The sequence below is a fragment of the Vigna unguiculata genome, chromosome 7 (assembly GCF_004118075.2).
Source record: "Vigna unguiculata cultivar IT97K-499-35 chromosome 7, ASM411807v1, whole genome shotgun sequence".
NCBI classification, from domain to species: Eukaryota; Viridiplantae; Streptophyta; class Magnoliopsida; order Fabales; family Fabaceae; genus Vigna; species Vigna unguiculata.
The window spans coordinates 36,172,057-36,192,648 of NC_040285.1; the positions used below are offsets into that span (position 1 = coordinate 36,172,057).

Here is a 20,592-nt window from a genome sequence, read left to right on the forward strand (position 1 = left end):
ATTAAAATGTCATGTGTCACTTTATGGTTGTGACACGTGTCAATTTAAGATTTTTTTATTCAAAAATATATTGCTACGTGACAAGTCATGATTGTGTCACATGTCAAGCTATCATTGGTTGTTTCCAATTTAGTCCTCTATTTAAATTTTTGATTCAATTTAGTTCCCAAATTTTTTAGATTGATTCAATCATTTTAAAAAATTGGGGGACTAAATTGAATCAAAATTGTAAATAGAGGGACTAAATTGAAAACAACCAATGTTAGTTTGACACGTGACACAATCGTGACTTGCCACGTGACACTTTTTTTTTAATTAAAATAATCAAAATTAATTTTTTTATAAAATTGACATGTGGCACAACGTGACATGTGGCAGTTTAATTTTTTTAAAAGAAATTAAAAAAATTTAAAAAAAATTTTAAATTCCACAAAATGAAATGTGACATGTACGAACCTTTTAAAAAAATTAGAGAACCAAATTGAAAAAAAAATAATAAAGAGACCAAAATTAACCACACCAATAAATTAATTAAACCTAATATTTTAATGTTAATTATATGACATGTCAGTTACCTTCTATTGTCATCTTACTCAAATGTTTATATGTAATACCAAAAGACTTTCTTTTAAAGATTTATTATATTTAACGAAAATTATTTTTGAAATAAATTAAACTAAAAATAATAGAAATATTAAAATATATTAAATTCTGAAATATAAAATTAAATAATAACAAACTTATTAAACTAAAAAATATTAAAAAAAATTCATAATTTTTTAATTATCTAATTTTACGATTCATACTTTTCAATTATGTAATTTAGTAATTTTATAATATAATACTATCGTAATTTTAAAAATTTATTATTTTTTAATCTTATAATTTCATAATTTTATTATTTTTGTAATTTTACAATTTCATAATTATATAATTATATAATTTTATATTTTTATAAATTTATAAGGGCTTATAGAATATAAAAGTATTAACCAGAAAAATTAGATAATTAAAAAGTTATGAAACTAAAATTATAAAATTATATTTTTTATTTTATACTAAATAATTTTATTACTACCCAATAATCTTATTTTATATTTTATAACTTTAAATATTTTTTATCTTTTAATTTTATAAATTTAATTTATTTTAAAAATAATTTTCATTAAATACGTTCGACTCAGGAATGACATTCTTGTCATTAAATAGAGAAATTTAATTAAAATATTTTAAAAGTTTGAGGACTCAATAAATTTTAAAAAATGAATAGAAACTCAATTAAAAATTTTGAAATTTAATAAGAACTCAAAATATAATTAAATCTTAAAAAAATATAAGATAAATACAAATTTTGTTTGAATCATAGTACATATAAAATAATACAGTATGAAAATTAAATCACATTTAATACGTGCATGTGTTTATATATCTTTTTAAATATCTTCATTGTACAAAAAATTAAAATTTCTCTCTCTATGTTTTAGTTTTTTCTGCCTCTACCTTCTACTTATTTATTTTCGTAACAAAAATATTGCTTTTACCTTTTACCTATTTCTTTCATAACAAAAAATATTGGGCGTAAATTTTGGTATGTATTTCACTGTCATTTAATTTGTATATTGCAGTTTTGGTTTTCTCTTCGTCTTTACTTATGAATATTTTTCTCATATTTTCAATGTGAACAATGAAATTTAGATAAAAAGGAAGCAAAAAATATCTAAAAAAATAAATGCAATGAGATAAGTAAGAAGTACATGTAAATAAAAGTTAAAACTTATAAGTAAGATGAAGAAAACAAAATCAGTTGAATGAATGAATAAAAGAGTAAGATTGAAAGTGTTGACAAATTTATGAATAAATATTTTCATTAACAAATCAGTTAAGAAATCTATTATTAGAGGTAAAATAGAAGAATTAGATGTGTATACAAAAAATGCGTATTTTTTTTACATATAGGTATGGTATCGGCCTAAAAAAATCAGTTAAGAATTATGTATTATTAGAAGTAAAATAGGGAAAGTAAATATATAGATATCTTAATTTTCTTTCACAAAAGAAATTACTTAGAAAATTTTAAATACATATATATTTAAATGAATTGTTTATATTTTAAATTTATAAATAATTCGCATGAATGAAAAAAATTGTATAAATGATTTTACTTAAATATGGGTTCTTAAAGTAAGGTGAATAAGTAATATTACTTTTATAAATAATAAAAGGTCTTTGTATAAAAATTGGGCAACCTAATCAAATGCATAATGATAATGATAATATGTTAAATAAGATATATTATTTGTAAAAGCTCACGTCAAAAAGTGTTGCATATACTTTAAAGGGTTAATAAAGAAACTAATGAATTAAAAAAAGTTCATAGTTAATGAGATTTATCTTTATAGTTATTCAATATCTCGTTTTTTTATCTTGATTTTTACAAATATTTAACTTCAATTACTATTAAAAAATATAATTTTTAATTTTACGTAATGAATAAAAAAATATTTATAAATAATATATATATATATATATATAATTAAAAATTTGAGTTAACCCAGCTTACACAAGTTGACTCAGCACAAGCCGGATTAAAAATGAGTGAATCCAACCAGACTCACTTTATGGTGAGTCATAAATTTTGCAACCCGGCTCAATCCACCACCGATTGGTGGATTAAGTGGGTTGATTCACCAATCCACATAAAAAAATTATTTATATATTTATTTTTAAGTATTCAAATATTTAAATAATTATTTAAGCAACTTATGAGATGATAATCACAATAAAATCAAGAACCAACGTCTTCATCATGCTCACCACCAATATATGATGAATTGTTTCTATGAAAGTGTCCTAGTCTAAGAAAACATGGCTAATATGACATATTTTCTATCATGATATTCAACAAAATATAAATAAAAAAATTACATATTTTTGTCATGCTAATTAGAAAAATTTATTTATAAGACGGTTGTTTGAATAATTTACTATAAAAATTATAGTTAAAGATTAAAATATCAAAGTATATAACTTGACAATCAAATTAATTAAATATTCAAACTATTCAAATATTATTAAATAACATCCGAGCATTTAAAAGTATGAAATTGTGAATTTATATAATTAGGAGTAGTAAATAATTATTAAAAAAAAATAAAAAAAAATGTTGGTGGATTAAGTGGGTCAACCCACCTTCAACTCGTTTAACGGGTGGGTTAAGTGAGTCATGTTAAATTTAAACCACTTTTGAAAAAACTGAATTTTTCTCAATCCTACCTGACTCAAATCCATAATGAATGAGACTAACTCACATATTAAAACTCATTTTGACATCTCTATGTGTTTATCATTTAGCATGTGAAGTTGGTGAAATCTTTCGATAAAAAATATTCATTTATACTAATATATACAAACATGATCGATTTTAATAACATTTTTCAAGGCACACGGTCTTCATACAATTAGGTAACTATTATTTTTAGGGAGATGATATACAAATACTTAATTTTTCATTCATCACCAATCAAATAACACTTTTATTTTAAATATAAAAAAAGTTGGATGAATTAATTAGAAAAGTATAAATATTATTTTTTTATTAAGTGTTGGACAGGGTAGAGAAACAAAGAGATGTGCATGTGAAATTTTCTTCTTCGTTTTTATTATGAAAATTGTTTCTTTATTATATAATATTTATTTTAATGCAAGGTATTTTTTTTTTGTCAAATTCTTAAATTGTATTTAGTAATTGTTTGTGAATTTCGTGTTTTCATAGGCATACAAATAGGTGTAACTATCAATTATTTTTAAAGAAAGTCTCATAATAAATCAATTTAGAAAAATATGTTTTTACAACTTTAAGTGTATAAAAAAAAAAAAAGAGTAATGAGCAACTAGTGATAAAGAAAGTCCCAACTTTATTTTTGAATTCCCTTTCAAGTGAGGGCAATTCACATTGTAGTAATAATGTTCTTGAAAATTATGCTTGTTACTTTCAATTGGGGGCATTTCTCTTCTAACTTAATTTGGGACCATTAGTTTTTAATTAATGTACTTTTTGCTTTTAAAATCGTAGAATTTTAGAACAGTTTTGAATTTGACGTTCATCCAAATTGATTAACATGGAGAAGAGGTGGAGACATGTAATTTTACTTTAAGTTTTTTTTTTCTTGTCTCAAAGTCTTAGGTAACGTCGAAGGATTATTGTTGTTAATTCTCATTTAGAATGTCCTTCTATAGTTGTTAATTCTATTTAATTTCATATTTTAATGTTTATTAAAATTAATGACGAGAATTATAAAACAAATTAGAAATTATGTTAAGTAAGTGGCATAATTTAATTCTCATTCTATGCATGCATTGTGAAAAAAAAAAAAAAAAAAAAACTGAGGACAATGTAATCCTGTCCACAGGAGCACTCCCTCCTATAATAAAAGTAAAAAGTGTGAAATAATATATTTATTCGTTCATGTCTAAAAAGTCACAGTTATGATTAAAAAGAAGTACTTAAATGATAACATGTGGATGCTTAACTTTACTTTCTTTCAACCGGGGCAATTGACTTTAAAGCAATATTAACACGTGACTTTTCAACCATGAGCAATTCTCTAGCAATTAATGTGGCGTTGATTTCCCTTTCAATTTACTAGTACCATTTATGTTTTGAAATTTTATGATTTAAGAATGATTTTGAATTTCATTGTACAAGGAATACAAATGAAGCTTTAATTTTCCAGGGGTATTTTTGGTATACTACACATTATAATTATTTTGTGTTTTATTACAGGTGTAGATCCATTCTGTCCCGTTCCATTTAGAGATGTTAAAATGAGTTTTAACCCGTGAGTCAATATGGCTCATAAAAGATTTGAATGACATTAAGTTGAATTTTTTTTATCTTTTTAAAAGCGAATTGAACTGAATTCCGCTCATTTAACTTACATACAAAAATGGATTTTAGTAGTGTTATAAGGAGTCATGGTCCCCCAATTTTTTTTTAAATTTTCTCAAATATATGTAGTATATATATATATATATATGCTAGCTAATTAAGTTCTTCCGAGCTTTAAATTCAAAATTTGCATGTTACCTTTAGACTAAATTTCTTCGCTAGAGCTTACAAAAATATACTAAATTCCTTACCATTTATCTATCAACCCGTATTACATGATAATATAGATTTGTACCATTATCTTAACAATCTTTTGTTAATAAAATCAACTCTTATTGAACTTTTCCTTGGTGAACTGTGATTCCTTACTGTCACGGTCTCCAAATTGGTCTTCATAAAAGAGTTGGCCTGGCCATCAATGTCAAGATCGAGGTGATATGTGAGATAATGATCATGGTGCACACCAATGGTATTTTCCGACAACAATGTGCCAAAGACATCCTCCTTAATTTGATCCACGTGGGTGTATGATGTTCCTTTGATACCCAAAATTCCTGTCAGACCAACCTATCACACACATGCACACAAAATTTGTTAACATCAGAAAACATCAAACATCGACACATTGCATTTAATAAATATTGTATCTACTTTAAAGAGTTCATACATGTACTACTAATTGTATAAATACTTGTATATGTATGTATTATTTATATGAAGAGTTTCAGAAGATGAGAAATTTTCATAATATATGTATCATACGTAACCCCATTTTTATGGAACCACTTGGCTTGAACTCCCAATCTATGATATAATCATAGTTGCCCACAGTTGAGACAATTCTCACCATTAGGCTCACATCAAGCCTAACTTCCCTTATCTGCCAAAATTCAATTTATGAATACTTAATACATTTAATAGCAAAAGTTTAAAAATTTAATAAACATCAGGGTGTATTACCTCCTCATCATGTAGTTCTGATTCTGTGTGGCGCCACATGATATCCCCAGCATACTTCTCAAAGATACAAATTGCATTAGCTATTTTTACCGGTACACCATCTTCGTCTGCAAAATATGCATCCAAAAATGCAGCATTGGGTGGACAATCAGCCGATGGCTCAAGTGACACCATGGATTGGCCAAACCCGAATTCACCACTATCAAGAAAGGTTTTAAAGTACCAATTTGCAGTTGGATCCATATATGGCACAAAGAACTCTGATATATATCCTCTGTATAACACTCTGCGATACCTTTGTTGTTGAAGATCATAAATTGATGCTAGGGAAATTATTGGCCCAGCTCGAATATCATATCCCACATGAAACTTCCAATTTGTCCAACTGCTCGTACATTCAAAGCAAAAAAAAGTTCACTCATACATACTTCAAGATTTTCTCAATTTTTTCTTTAATAGATAATTTCTAGTTAATTTTCATTTTATAAATATTTATAAGTATATGAATGATCACTCTTATTATTAGTAGACTTAATTAAATTTTAAGTTTTCATTAATAATAATAACTTGAACAATCATTTAATTACTATAGATGATAATGTGAAACTTAACCAGGAAGGGTGACATTTTTCATTACAATGAACGAAGTATTATTTTATATTAATCATAAAGTTTTGCTTATCTTAATATCTAGAGACAAATAAATAAAATGACGAAACAAAACAATAATTATATGTCTTAATTAAAAAAACAATAATAAATCAATTAAAAAAGTATAACAATTTTGAATACTCAATAAAAATTTAATTAAAAATATCAAGATTTATCGGTCATTTAAATTTAGTTAAACCTCATTTTTAAAAGGAAAATTATATTTTAACCCATCTTTTTTGACCTATTTTTAACCCAGTACTTTAATCATCATTAGATCATCTATTTTGATTATTTTTAATAATGTAATGTGATGATCTAATGGTGATTGAAGTGGTGGGTTAAAAATGGGTTAAAGTATCATTGTCCTTTTTAAAAAGCTATAAACCTAAAAAAATTCATCTAGCATGCTGACAAATTTTATAAAGAATATTTTTAAAATATTATTTCTGATTTCTCTTCTTTGAAAATGAAAAGGTAAAAATTATTTTTTTTTTTCAAAAAAAGATATATATTTTTAAAAAATACTACTAAAAAAACTTAAATTTCTTACAAATTTTCTCTCACAATTTAACTTTTAGAAAATACTTATAAATTTTGCTATGAATAATATTTTGCATGAAATTGTTACTAATTTTTCTTTTTACAAAATATTTTGCATCAAACACTTTTCACAAAAATAAATTGTAGAAAATACTTGTGAATTTTATAATTTTATAAGAAATAATTTTTCACAAAGGAATTATTTGTCAAATAAAACTCTTAAGAAAAATAATAAGAAAAAAGTCTCTTCTTGTAAAATTTTATAATAAATTTACAAGTAAAATCTCATAAAATATAAAAATTCTAATAGTATAATTTTATATACTGTGGAGCCATAAATCTAAATAGTATGATGTATTTAATTTTTATTTATTTCAATTATAAATTATTTTTAATAATTTCATTCATCATAAAAAATGTTTTCAAAAATAATAATAACCCATCTAAATATCATTTTATATTACTTTTAACACCAAGGATAATTTGGTCATTCTACATTTTCATCTATTAAATTTATTTTATTTTTTTAGTTACATTAATCAAATCTTTCGCAAACTTTCACAAAAATTACTCTCAAATTCACTCAACTATCACTTCCAAATCCATAAAAAAGAACAACATAAATATCACCTCAAAATCAACCCAAATCAATCATCTCCCTCTCCTTCAAATCATCACCCACATAAGAACACACCATAAGGGTGTGTTTAGATTAGATGATAGATTTGAGGGAGTGGAAATAAAAAGATTTAAGAAATAGAGGTGAAGATGATGTTATTTGGATTGAGGGAAAGATAGTGAGAAATGAAGGAAAATAAAAAGAAAGTGTATGAAAGTTTGTAAATAATGTGATTGAATTAATTGACATAATAAATATGAAAAAAAAATATTATAAATTAATTTAATTAAATAAAAAATTATAATTTTATTATTATTATTTAAAAATTATAAATTATAAATTATTTTTATTTTATTATTATTTCGTGTTTTATTAATATTTTAATCATTGTTTTTCCAATTTTCTTTCCAAATTTTTCATCTTTGACAATATGCACCTGGATCTAAACACAGGGTAAGGGAGTGTTCTTTTGTATGGATGGATTTGAGAAAGAGTGTGAAGATGGATTATTGTGTGTTTTTTTGAGTTGATTTAGAGGATAAAATGAGTGGATTTGAAGATAAGTTTTATGAAAGTTGATGACAGATTTGATTGATGTGATAGATAAAATAAATTATAAAAATATATAGAATTAGAAAATTATCAAAATACCCTTAATAAAAAAAGAGAATGATTTTGTAATTTGATGTTATAAAATAATTATAAATAATTAATACGAATTAAAATATATATATATATATATATATATATATATATATATTACAATTATATGAATTTTTAAAATATAAAAGTTTATGTGAAACAGATTTTTACATATAATACTTTCAGTTAAACAAAATTCAGGTCTTGATAGAAGAACCCAAACTCAAATCGATTCAGTTTAATAAATATTGATATTCGATTAATATAAAAATACATATACGGAGCAAAGTAAATTAATAAAAACAAAATTACTAATTAAGTTTTAATATAATAATGATAACAAATACATTATTTTGAAATAATAATAATTTTATATAATTTTATTCTGAAATACCGACAAACATTTAATTCATGTTTTACCGTTAATTTAACATAAGAACTTAAATTCATTTTATTTAATAAATATTAAGATTCAATTAATAAAAAAATATGAAAAACAAAACAAAGAACCAAATTACTAATTAAATTTTAATATAATAATTATAACAAATACATTATTTTGAAATAATAATAATCTTAGATAACATTATTCAACGAAACGCATTTAATTCACGTTTTAACCAACTCAAAATTCTTACAATATATAATTAAACATATCATATCATTACATTAATATTATTTTTGAATTTATACTTTTCGTAAAATTAATGTATCGCAAATATTAGTTACAGAAAGAACAAACCGATGATAAAGTTTTAAGACAATTCAAAACTATAAGTTACCATCTTATTCTAGTTATATCAATAATGTTTAAATAATTTAAAAATTAAATAAAAATTATTCATACATCTTAAAAAATTTACCAAAAAATAACTTAAACAAAGTGTTCAAAAATTGGTAAGTATTAAATGAAAGAGTGATAGGAGATAGTATGTATGTTTTCTTTATTAGCTGAATTGTGGAAAAGGAAGAAAAAAGATACGTATTCGAGAATACACGAATGTTTAAAATTTAGATGAGTTGTTTGAGTGGAATGAAACGGTGCACTTAGGTGTTTGGATTGCACTTCAAAAAATTAAGTTTGCTCGAATGAAACTCTAGAACTTTATAATTTTGACTTTAACTTAATTCTTTATTTAGTTTATTAATTTGTTAGTTCGGTTTATTTTGATTTTATTTTTAATCTAATTCATTAATTATTTAAAAATGTTTAATTTGGTCATTATCGTTAAGTTGATGTTAATACCATGTCTATACATGGTACATGTCATTTTGTGAAACTTTTATTTTTGTTTAATTTTTTAATTTAAAAAAAAAATTAAACTACCACGTGTGACGTGTCACGTCATGTGTCATGTATCAATTTAAGATTTTTTTTAAAATTTTTTAAACTTTTTTAATTAAAAAAAGCGGTCACGTGCATGTCATGATTGTGTCACATGTCAAGCTAACATAGTGACTTATTTCTTTAGTCTCTCTATTTGAAATTTTGATTCAATTTAATCTCTCTACTTATTTTTAATTCAATTTAGTTCTCTATTTTTTTTAAATGATTCAATTTTGTCCTTTCTAATATGAGACCAAATTAATAATTAAGCTTAATTACAACTTATATATTAATGTTAAAATAATTTTTTATCATTTATACGTGGCAATTTCTTTTTCTATAAACAATAATTTAAAAATAATCTCAAATTGACACGTGACACAACCATCACATAACACGTGACAATTTATTTATTTTTTAATTAAAAAAAGTTTAAAAATATTTAAAAAATTTAAAAATTATACAAAATGACACGTGATATATACAGATATAGTGTTAACATCAACTCAACGATGAAAATGACCAAATTAAACCTTTTTAAAAAATTAAGAAACCAGATTGAATTAAAAAATAATAAAAAAATTAAAATAAACCAAATCAACGAATTAGGAATCAAATGAGTAATTAATGCTATGTTCGTTTGAGATAATTTACTATTTCAAAGAAAATGATAAGATGGAATAGGAGGTAAGAAACACGTTTGTTTGGCTTGATTCGAGAGTGAGTAGAGTATTTGCGGGATGTTATACTTTTACAAGCTGGCCTATTATGAGCATATTTAAGAGGATTATATGAGAAAAGACAATTAACTCCATGTACTTGCTTTTCACATGCATGTAAATAAATAGATAATTGGATCCGATCAATCAAGTGTGGAACCAATCCATTCAACAAGGGATCCAATCCCTATAATGTTGGAACTGATCCAATAGAGAAGAGATCTGATCCTATGTATTGTTCGAAATGGAGGGATCCGATCCTATTATTTGTAGATTTGATCCCTAATGCACTGGATCCAATCTTCATACACTAGAATTGATTTGTTTCGTGGCTAAACGTGGTTGTTTTTTCTTGTTTGCAGGTTTTTTTTACCATTGTATTGGTAAAAAGATTATCGAAATAAATATAACACCTAAAATTATCAATTTATACACTTATTATATAAAGGGTAAAATAGTAATTTATCTATTACTTCCATTAAAATATTTTTTTAATATATCACATCAATCAAATTACTCACAAATTTTCACAAACTTTACTTTCAAATATACTCACAATCACCTTTAAATCTTTAAAAAAAAATAACACACAATTCACTTTCAAATCCACTCAAATCCATATACTCCCTATCTATCAAATTTATCCACAAAAGTGAACACAGCTTAAATCTTTTATTGTAAAAGTGATCCATCTTTAGAACTTAGTCAAAAAGAACAAAAATCTGTCGAATATTGTAACTTATATAAAAGTAAAGTTGAGTTTTAGCTTCCTGAATAAAAACGAAATACACATTTAGGGTGTGTTCCTTTTTATAGATGGATATGGGGGAGAGTGTGAAGATGGATATTTGTGTTTTTTTGAGTGGATTTAGAGGATAAAGTGAGTGGATTTGGAGATAAATTTTATGAAAGTTAGTGAAAGATTTGATTGATGTGATAAATAAAATAAATTGTAAAAATATATAGAATTAGAAAGTTACCAAAATACCCTTGATGGAAAAAAAGAATGATTTTATAGTTTGATGTTATAAAAATAAGGTTAAAATACCTTTTTGGTCCCAATTTTCGTCAAGTTTTTTCAAATAACTCCTAATTTTGGTTTTATGGTCAAATAAGTCCCAATTTTCGTCAATTTTGTTCAATTGGGTCCTTTTTTGCTAACACCGTTTAAATCATTAACGGTCATGAATAGTGACTGCCACGTGTCACTTCGTGGTTTTTCTGAATTTTTTTTATTTTTATTTTTATTTTTTTAATTTTTTTTTTAATTATGCTAATTTTTTTTAAATGTACATGTGTCAACCTAGGAGTGTGCCACGTGTCACTTCGTGGTTTTTTTGAATTTTTTTTGAATTTTTTTAAAAAAATTTTAAATTTTTTTTAAATTTTTTTTAAATGTCCACGTGTCAACCCAGTAGCGTGTCACGTGTCAAAGTCAATATTCTAAATTCAATTTGGTCCCTATATTTGTTATTTTTGTTCAATTAGGTCTCAATTTTTGTTAACATTAACCAATTTGGTCCCTCTCCAAAAAATTAAAACCAAATTTAATTTTTATATTAAAATTCATATTTTTTATTAAATATCTTTATATAATATATTAAAATTCACATCATTATAACTTTGATATAAAAATTAAATTTGGTCACATCTTCTATAGGGACCAAATTGGTTAATCTTAACAAAAATTAGGACCTAATTGAACAAAAATAACAAATATAGGGACCAAATTGAATATAGAATATTGATTTTGACACGTGGCACACTACTAGATTGGCACGTGGACATTTAAAAAATAATTCAAAAAAATTCAAAAAACCACAAACTGACACGTGACACACTCTTGGGTTGACATGTGTACATTTAAAAAAAATTAAAAAAATTTAAAAAAAAAATTAAAAATTTAAAATAAATAAAAATTCAAAAAACCATGAAATGACACGTGGCAGTCACTGTTCATGGCCGTTAATGATTTAAACGATGTTAGCAAAAAAGGACCCAATTGAACATAATTAACAAAAATTGGGACCTATTTGAACACAAAACCAAAATTAGGACTTATTTGAAAAAACTTGACGAAAATTGGGATCAAAAAGGTATTTTAACCTAAAAATAATTATAATTAATTAATACGAATTAAAAAAATATTAAAATTATATGAAACTTTTTTTAAAAAAAAATTATGAATGTAAAAGAAATTTATAGAATTAAATTTTTAAATAAAGTTACACAATTAATTTTTAAACAAAATTAAAACAAATTAAAAAAAAGTTAAAAAAAAAACACATACGCGCCGGTGTCGACACCGGTGTTAAGGTCTTCTAGGCACCGGTTAACCGGTGCCCTCTCACTCACACACACCACTGCTGCAATCACTCACCACCTTATTTCACACACTTTTACACACCATCTTAGTAATATATATGAAGAGGGTAAAAAAGTAAATGTTTGAATATCATCCCAGATTTCTGCAAAGTTGAGGGGATGAATTTTAGAATAAACCCGCAAATCAGCCATCGCTTTTCTACTTAAATCGTTAAATGAGAACACAAAATATTTTTAAATCCATCTTCTCTGATACACGTAAACAGTAGAAACCTTTCGAACGAACATAGTTAGTGTTGGGAAGTACAGTTAGGCCATTGCAAAGGCTTGGGTGAACTTGCTTTAAGGACTGGGTTGCTCTCGAAGAAATTCGTTGGCCTTAGTTCAAACCCTCCACTCAGTGTTGGCATAACTGGAAAATCTTCTTGGGAAGGAACATGATGAAATCCCATCACGTACCACAACACTATATCCTTCTCCTCAATCTCCCTATCCCTGCTCATTCAATTCACAGAGTCAAACACGTGCCATTTTCATTCAAAAAAACCTAACTTTTAGGGAAGAAATTGAAGTGTGGTAAGCAACGTAACGTAACACACCTGGTACTCCAAACAGCAATAGTATCATCACCTCTGCTACGGTCCACATATGACCCTGCTGCCCATTTCTCAGATTTGTTGTACGGTGTGACCCAGACATTGTAATTCGTGAAGGCACCTCTAATTTGAGGATAATCATCGTCAAGCAAAAGTGGGTGCGCCGCAGGGCCCGGAAGCAAACGGTACCCAATTTTATTTCCTTGCTTTGTCTTTCTATTAGGATTCACCACTAGTAGCTCTGATGGCTTTAAACCCAGGTTGATTCTCGCATCAGCTTCTGTTTTTGCCGTTTCACTTACAACTGTCCAACGACTCTTCCTTCCTATGTTTTCATCTTTCACTTTCACTGTCTCTAACTTAGACTTCACAAAAGAGTTCACTTCGCCATCAATGTCGAGGTCAAGATAATAGGTGAAGAAGTGATCATGGTAGATACCAATGGTATTATCTGCTAACAGTGTGCCGTATATGTCCTCTTTTATTTCATCTGTGTGCGTGTAAGTCCCTGCCTTAAGCCCTAATATCCCAGTAAGTCCAACCTATGTGTTCAATCACAAGTTCAATGTAAAATGTAAATCATGATTTGTTAAATAAAAAGACAGTTTTTTTCTTCGAAATAGACAGTCAAGAATTAGCTGCTGCGTAAATGTCGCATTCATTGACAACAAGAGAATCAGAAATGAATACTTCAAATCTCAGACATGACATATAAAACATTTAAAACAAGAGTGCATTGAATCATACCCCAATTTTGATGCTTCCACTTGGCTTAAATTCCCAATCTATAACATAGTCGTAGTTGCCGACAGTTGAAACTATTCTCACCACTAGGCTTACATCTGATCTGACCTCAGTTATCTACAAAAAAGAACACAGATGAATATTTATGAACTGAAAAACAAAATGAAGTAAGGGAAAAAATAAAGAAAATGTACCACTTCATTTGGGATTGAAATTTCTGTGTGACGCCACATGATATCACCAGCATACTTTTCAAATATGCAGAAGGCATTAGGTATCTTTACAGGAGAACCATCTGAAGCAGCATAGTATGCATCTATGAATGCAGCATTGGGAGGGCAATCAGTGAAAGGTTGTAGTGAAGACATTGATTGTCCAAAACCATATTCACCACAGTCAAAGTATGTCGTGTAATACCATTCCTCAGTTGGGTCTTGGTATGGCACAAACAACTCTGATATGAATCCTCTGTATAGTACCCGACGACGTTTTTGCTTCTCAAGATCATAAATTGAAGCCAGAGAAATGATTGGACCAGCCTGAATGTCAAATCCTACGTGAAAATCCCAATTGGCCCAACTGATTTCACAAAATGGTTAATATCATCTTCAATGTTACAGGAATATGATACTTTCATAAACTTTTTTTTTAATAAAGTGTGACAATATTTTTTGACCTACATCAATTTTTTTTCTTTTTTAAATCACATCAATTTTTTTTTTCATCCGTTATAATGCCGTCCAATATGTATCATTGTAAAAAAATTGTGGACAAAACTTTGTTAAAAAATAATTGGTTAAAATACCTTTTTGTCCCAATTTTCGTCAAGTTTTTTCAAATAAGTCCTAATTTTGGTTCTGTGTTCAAATAGATCCCAATTTTCGTCAATTATGTTCAATTGGGTCCTTTTTTGTTAACACCGTTTAAATCATTAACGACCATGAACAGTGACTGCCACGTGTCATTTCGTAGTTTTTTTGAATTTTTTTATTTTTATTTTAAATTTTAATATAAAAATATTTTTAAATTTTTTTTAAATGTACACGTGTCAACCTATGAGTGTGCCACATGTCACTTTGTGGTTTTTTTGAATTTTTTATTTTATTTTTTTGAATTTTTTTTGAATTTTTTTGAATTATTTTTTAAATGTCCACGTGTCAATCTAGTAGTGTGCCACGTGTCAAAGTTAATATTCTATATTCAATTTGGTCCCTATATTTGTTATTTTTGTTCAATTAGGTCCTAATTTTTGTTAAGATTAACCAATTTGGTCCCTATAGAAGATGTGACCAAATTTAATTTTTATATCAAAGTTATAATGATGTGAATTTTAATATATTAAATAAAGATATTTAATAAAAATATGAATTTTAATATAAAAATTAAATTTGGTTTTAATTTGGAGAGGGACCAAATTGGTTAATGTTAACAAAAATTGGGACCTAATTGAACAAAAATAACAAATATAGGGACCAAATTGAATTTAGAACATTGACTTTGACACGTGGCACGCTACTGGGTTGACACGTGGACATTTAAAAAAAATTTTAAAAAAATTTTAAAAAAAATTTAAAAAAATTCAAAAAAAAATCAAAAAAATCACGAAGTAACATGTGGCACACTCCTAAGTTGACACGTGTACATTTAAAAAAAAAATAACAAAATTTAAAAAAAAAAATTCAAAAAATTTAAAAAATAAAAATAAAAAAAATTCAAAAAAATCACGAAGTGACACGTGTTAGTCACTGTTCATGGCCGTTAATGATTTAAACGCTGTTAGTAAAAAAGGACCCAATTGAATAAAATTGACGAAAATTGGGACCTATTTGAACACAAAACCAAAATTAGGACTTGTTTAAAAAAACTTGACAAAAATTGGGACCAAAAAAGTATTTTAACCAAAATAATTCTTATCGGATATATTGGTTTTACCGCTTACCAATGGCCAATACTTAAAAGAACACGGGAAAGAAAACGACAGCGCTCCTGACGAATCAGCCAGATTGCGTCCAATTGAAGTGGTCAAATTTTTCGTGTAAGAAATAATCTTGTCACCATTATTCTAATAATATGTCTACAGTTCCCTATATAATAAATTAATAATGTAAAATGTTATTATATCTTTTTTGTTTCGGACGTAGGGACCAAGCGCCTACTAAGAGCCATTTCAATTTCACTCATTTCCTCTTTAAGTCTCTTCTCTTTGCAATCTGCAATAGCTTCACCAAGAAATCTTCTTCCTTGCTCGATCGGTTGAACAGACGATCGTGGTACCTGTCTAAAAGGCTTTGATGCTTAAGTCAGTTGATGAACCGATCGGTGTATAGGTATAACAGCGGTAATAAATGCGAATTAAAGATCCTCACCAACCTACCTTTGGGCCCTATTTATAGTTTCCGGTGTGGGCCTGTGATTAGGGTTCCTTAATCACGGCCCAATGATCCTCTAATCAAAATTACTGACTTGTTTAATGTTAATTAATCCAGCTGACTGGCCTTGTTTGGCCGATCGACCGATGGTCGCTTGACTAGGCTGGTTATCTTCTGATTTTAACAACCTTAAGTGAATAATTAATCTATACGGTCGATCGACCGATAGTCATACGTAAGGCGCTACACGAATCATCTGTAAGACTGATCGACCCATGGATCTCCATGGGTTGATGCGTGATCGGCCTGAGGACCGATCAACCGATTGTCCTTTACAAGTTAACGCGTGGTTCGTCTGTGGGATCGATCGATCGACCGATGGTTCTTTGTGAGGTAACGAGAGGTTTGTTTGTGGGATCGATCGGCCGATGGTCCTTTACGAGTTAACGCGTGGTTCGTCTCTGGGACCGGTCGACCGATGGTCCCTTAAAGACTATCGTGTGATTCATACGTAGGGTCGATCGACCGATGGTCCCTTGTGGGAAAACATGCAATTCATCTGTGGGACCGATCAACTGATGGTCCCTTTTGGGATAACATGTGATATGTTTGTGGGGCCGATCGACTGATGGTGCTATATAGTTCATCTGTGGGACCGATCGACCGATGATCCTGTTTTATACGCAAGCCAGCCTTGTTCAATGGACCAGAGGACTGCGCGTTGCCGATGGCCCATTTTTCAAATAAGTCCATGTATCATTATTTTTTATATCAGTCTATCAATTATTTATATGAAAATTCACTAAAAAAATATAAATTATAGGAGCTTTGATATCCCTCCATCAATTATTTATAATTATATGAAAATTTATTAGAAAAAAATACAAATTATAAGTAATTACACCAAGTTTATGATAAAATTTATGCTTCACCAAACATAAACAAATTATATTTTTTATAAAAAAATTAAATAAATATACAAAATCACTTATATTATTTTTTATAAATAAAAATTAAATTAACTAATTTATCGATATAATAATTTTCTTCACGAAACTTTATAGTGCACATGAAATTAAATTAAACTAATACCGGCGTGAAAAACACCAAAAAAAATCAAGGAATAATTCTTTTAGACACAGGAGATGATGTCGGTATTAGTTTATGATTGAATCACACCGCTAATGGATCTCATCCACAAAAATAACGCATATTTTCTTCCTACCCACTTTTTTCAAAATGATGTGAAATCACTAAATATACTAATTATTGGTTAAAAAATAGTTGTTTCATAACGCCCTAAAAGCATAATTTTCTTTTTTCAAAATGCACTTTGAGTTGAATCACGAAGAAGGAAGAAATGCTTAAAGAAAGGAAGAAAATAAAATCTAAAATAATCAAATGGTGTCAAATAATTTTTTTTTCAAAGAATTAATGGTACCTGACGGAATGGCCTTCAATGGTGAATCCAGGTCCACCGTGTTGCGTGACTGCAATTCCCTTAAGCTTTGGACCAAACGGTGGTTTCAGCTTTGAAGCTCTGTACTCAGTACCCTCTGCGTTGGGCACTGGAATCACGTATCTATCATTGTATCCAACAATTTTCATGTCATCCAGATCAACCACTGCAGCCACCCCTTCCAGAGGCCTGGCGTACAAATTTGCAGTGCCATTCGTGTAGTAACACTTAACCTTCACGTTCCGTTTGGTCTTTGCTTCTCCGAACCATCCAATAGTGAATGAAGCACACAGAACCTGAGACGCGTTCAAACCCCTCTTCCTCAAAGACTCCTTAAACGGTTCGTAGCTGAATGGAAGCTGTGACGCCACGGTTTGCTCGCCGAAGGTCAGCATAGGGTACCCGTTTCCTTCGTACACGTCCTTTGAGATGATGGAACGTGTGGACAAGTCCACTGTGATCTGGTGCGAGTGTTTTTCGAACCGAACTACGACGAATGCTCGACGAGGTGGAGGAGAAGATGGTTTGGTTTTGGGGTTTGAGGATATCCATGAGAGGATTTGAGACTTGTTGGGTTCGTCCAAACCCACGTAGTTGAAGGTGAGGTTGTGGTTGGTGGTTTTTGAGGCTGGGTATGCGTTTTGGACTATGGTTTGGACAAGGTTGAGCTCAGAAAAGGTTAGAGGGTCAAGTGGGTGAGGATGGTCGCATTCTACACAGCTCCAAAAGAGCATTACACTGAGCAGTGTAACTTTTGTTGTTGCATCCATGGCTTTCCTCGTCAATATCAACATCCCCTTTTTATTCTTACTAATTTTTTATACAAATGGTACAAAACATTGGTTTATATGTAGCCCTTCCAGTGATCTTTCTTTTTCTTTTCTTTATATTATCTTAACAATAATAAAATAATTAGTACATACTTTTCAAAAATATGGTGCCAATATAATTGGTACTTCCAACTCAAAAATTATTTAATACTTTCGAAACTACTTGGAACCTACCTAGGTCTCTATTTTTATACAACCAGTCACTCTACTTTATTTTTTAAACTTTCCATTTTCGTCTTCTTTTCCAAACTTTTCTTCATACTTTTTTTTTAATTATTCTTACCCAAAAACATGACGAATATAAGAATAATGTAAAAATCAATAATATTTTTCAGTTCGCTAACAGATTTATATTATTATTTTTAATGCTATGATATGTTGTGAGCCTGCAAACATTTTATTCATATTTAATTTTGATTCTGATTATCAAAGAATTGAAATTGCAATATACTGATATAAATTTAAATATTTACAAATTAATATTTAACTAATTAAGTAAGTGATTTGATATATAATATAACTAAAGTAACCAAGTAGAATTACTTTTTTACAGAATAATAAAAATATTCGTATTCGTGAATATCCGCAAATAAAATCTATGGCGGATAGTTAGTATTTGTGAGTATTTATTATTTGCGAGTAACGGACATTTTAATATCCGTTTACAAATAGGTTAGGTGTAGATATCATACTATCCGTATTCATAAATACTCATTATCCATAAAAAATTAAAATTAATTAATATTTTATTAAGTTAAAATTAATTAAAATTAAAATTTAATTTATATATTATTATATTAAATTTAATATATTTTATTTTAAAAATTTATAAAATATATTTTTTAAAATATTTGCGGATACCATGTGGATTTCAAAAAATCTATAAATATATTTTAAATAATTATCCGCACGAATAATAAAACAGATAGCGGATTTTATTTTATAAAAAATTGACTTACAAGTAGTCATTATTCAACCAACCCATGACATTTCTATTTATGGATCAAAACTCAACCTTAATATCTTAAATATCATTTATAAACTATTAATCTGGTCGAAACAACATAAAGTATTTCATACATTTTATTTTTATTAAAGTAAAATAAAATATTCTTATTCACTTTATATTATAAGACATACAACAATTTTGCTTAAAATGTTAAATAGTGATTCACAATTAAAATAAAAATAAGATGCGATTTTATTGTGCAGTATGGAGGGACCTACCCAGAAAAAAGAAAATCGTAATAATACATGAAAAAGGCTAAATATAATAAAGCAAACTAACATATTTATAATTCATTATTATTTTTAAGTGGCTAACATTTAATTTTGATATAAGTAGGAAATTGTCAAACCGTAACACTACAAAAAAAAAATTATAATAATAACCACAAAAAACATATTTATTGATCCATTTTCGACTTAAAGACCAATGTAATGACCAATTTATTAGATAATAAACATCTTAGTAATTAATATTAGTGACCAATTTAGAAATTAATTCATAATAAAAATTATCTTAATTGATTACTAATTTAAAGATTAATTATATAATTTTTAAAACTTTTTATTATCAATAACTTTTATTTTATAAACCAATATTTAAATTTGTCACAATAATAATTAATTATATTTTGTTATTCTGATTTTCTTGTAGTATAATAAATAGGTATATTTTTTATTTTTCTATTGTATGTGGGGTTAAATCGCTATATATGATTGTACTTATAATTGAAAATTTTAAATGAAACATAAGATTCTTTAAGAGAAAAGACAAAATGTCACATGAAAATTTCAATAATGAAAAACCTTGGTCGATATTTTTATTGTTCACGAGTCCTTTTCAGTAACAGAAATTAATATCTTTAGTCAAGATGGGAATCGTGAATTTCAAACTTTAGACCTAATTAAACTCGT

The 20,592-nt window shown here is 27.3% G+C and overlaps 2 protein-coding genes across 2 annotated transcripts; both read right to left on the reverse strand.

The window, feature by feature from the left end:
• Positions 1 to 5,185: 5,185 nt before the first annotated feature.
• On the reverse strand, positions 5,186 to 6,703 carry LOC114191414 (primary amine oxidase 2-like). Its single transcript, XM_028080586.1, has 4 exons — positions 6,699 to 6,703; positions 5,849 to 6,233; positions 5,656 to 5,768; positions 5,186 to 5,456 (listed from the first exon to the last, which is right to left on the reverse strand). The coding sequence occupies exons 1-4, from the start codon at positions 6,701 to 6,703 to the stop codon at positions 5,186 to 5,188; spliced, it is 774 nt and encodes a 257-aa protein (XP_027936387.1).
• Positions 6,704 to 12,746: 6,043 nt separating this feature from the next.
• On the reverse strand, positions 12,747 to 18,667 carry LOC114192035 (primary amine oxidase-like). The gene is made up of 5 exons (XM_028081584.1): positions 17,825 to 18,667; positions 14,209 to 14,593; positions 14,018 to 14,131; positions 13,274 to 13,812; positions 12,747 to 13,169 (listed from the first exon to the last, which is right to left on the reverse strand). The coding sequence occupies exons 1-5, from the start codon at positions 18,634 to 18,636 to the stop codon at positions 12,965 to 12,967; spliced, it is 2,055 nt and encodes a 684-aa protein (XP_027937385.1). The 5' UTR covers positions 18,637 to 18,667; the 3' UTR covers positions 12,747 to 12,964.
• Between the last annotated feature and the right edge of the window lie 1,925 nt (positions 18,668 to 20,592).

Coding starts and splice junctions, on each gene's coding strand:
- LOC114191414 (XM_028080586.1), bottom strand. Junction 5,769..5,848: donor CAGAACTACATGATGAGGAG/GTAATACACCCT, acceptor GAATTTTGGCAG/ATAAGGGAAGTTAGGCTTGA. Junction 5,457..5,655: donor AGTGGTTCCATAAAAATGGG/GTTACGTATGAT, acceptor ATGTGTGTGATA/GGTTGGTCTGACAGGAATTT.
- LOC114192035 (XM_028081584.1), bottom strand. CDS start 18,636: ATGTTGATATTGACGAGGAAAGCCATGGATGCAACAACAAAAGTTACA. Junction 14,594..17,824: donor ATTGAAGGCCATTCCGTCAG/GTACCATTAATT, acceptor TTGTGAAATCAG/TTGGGCCAATTGGGATTTTC. Junction 14,132..14,208: donor TTTCAATCCCAAATGAAGTG/GTACATTTTCTT, acceptor TCTTTTTTGTAG/ATAACTGAGGTCAGATCAGA.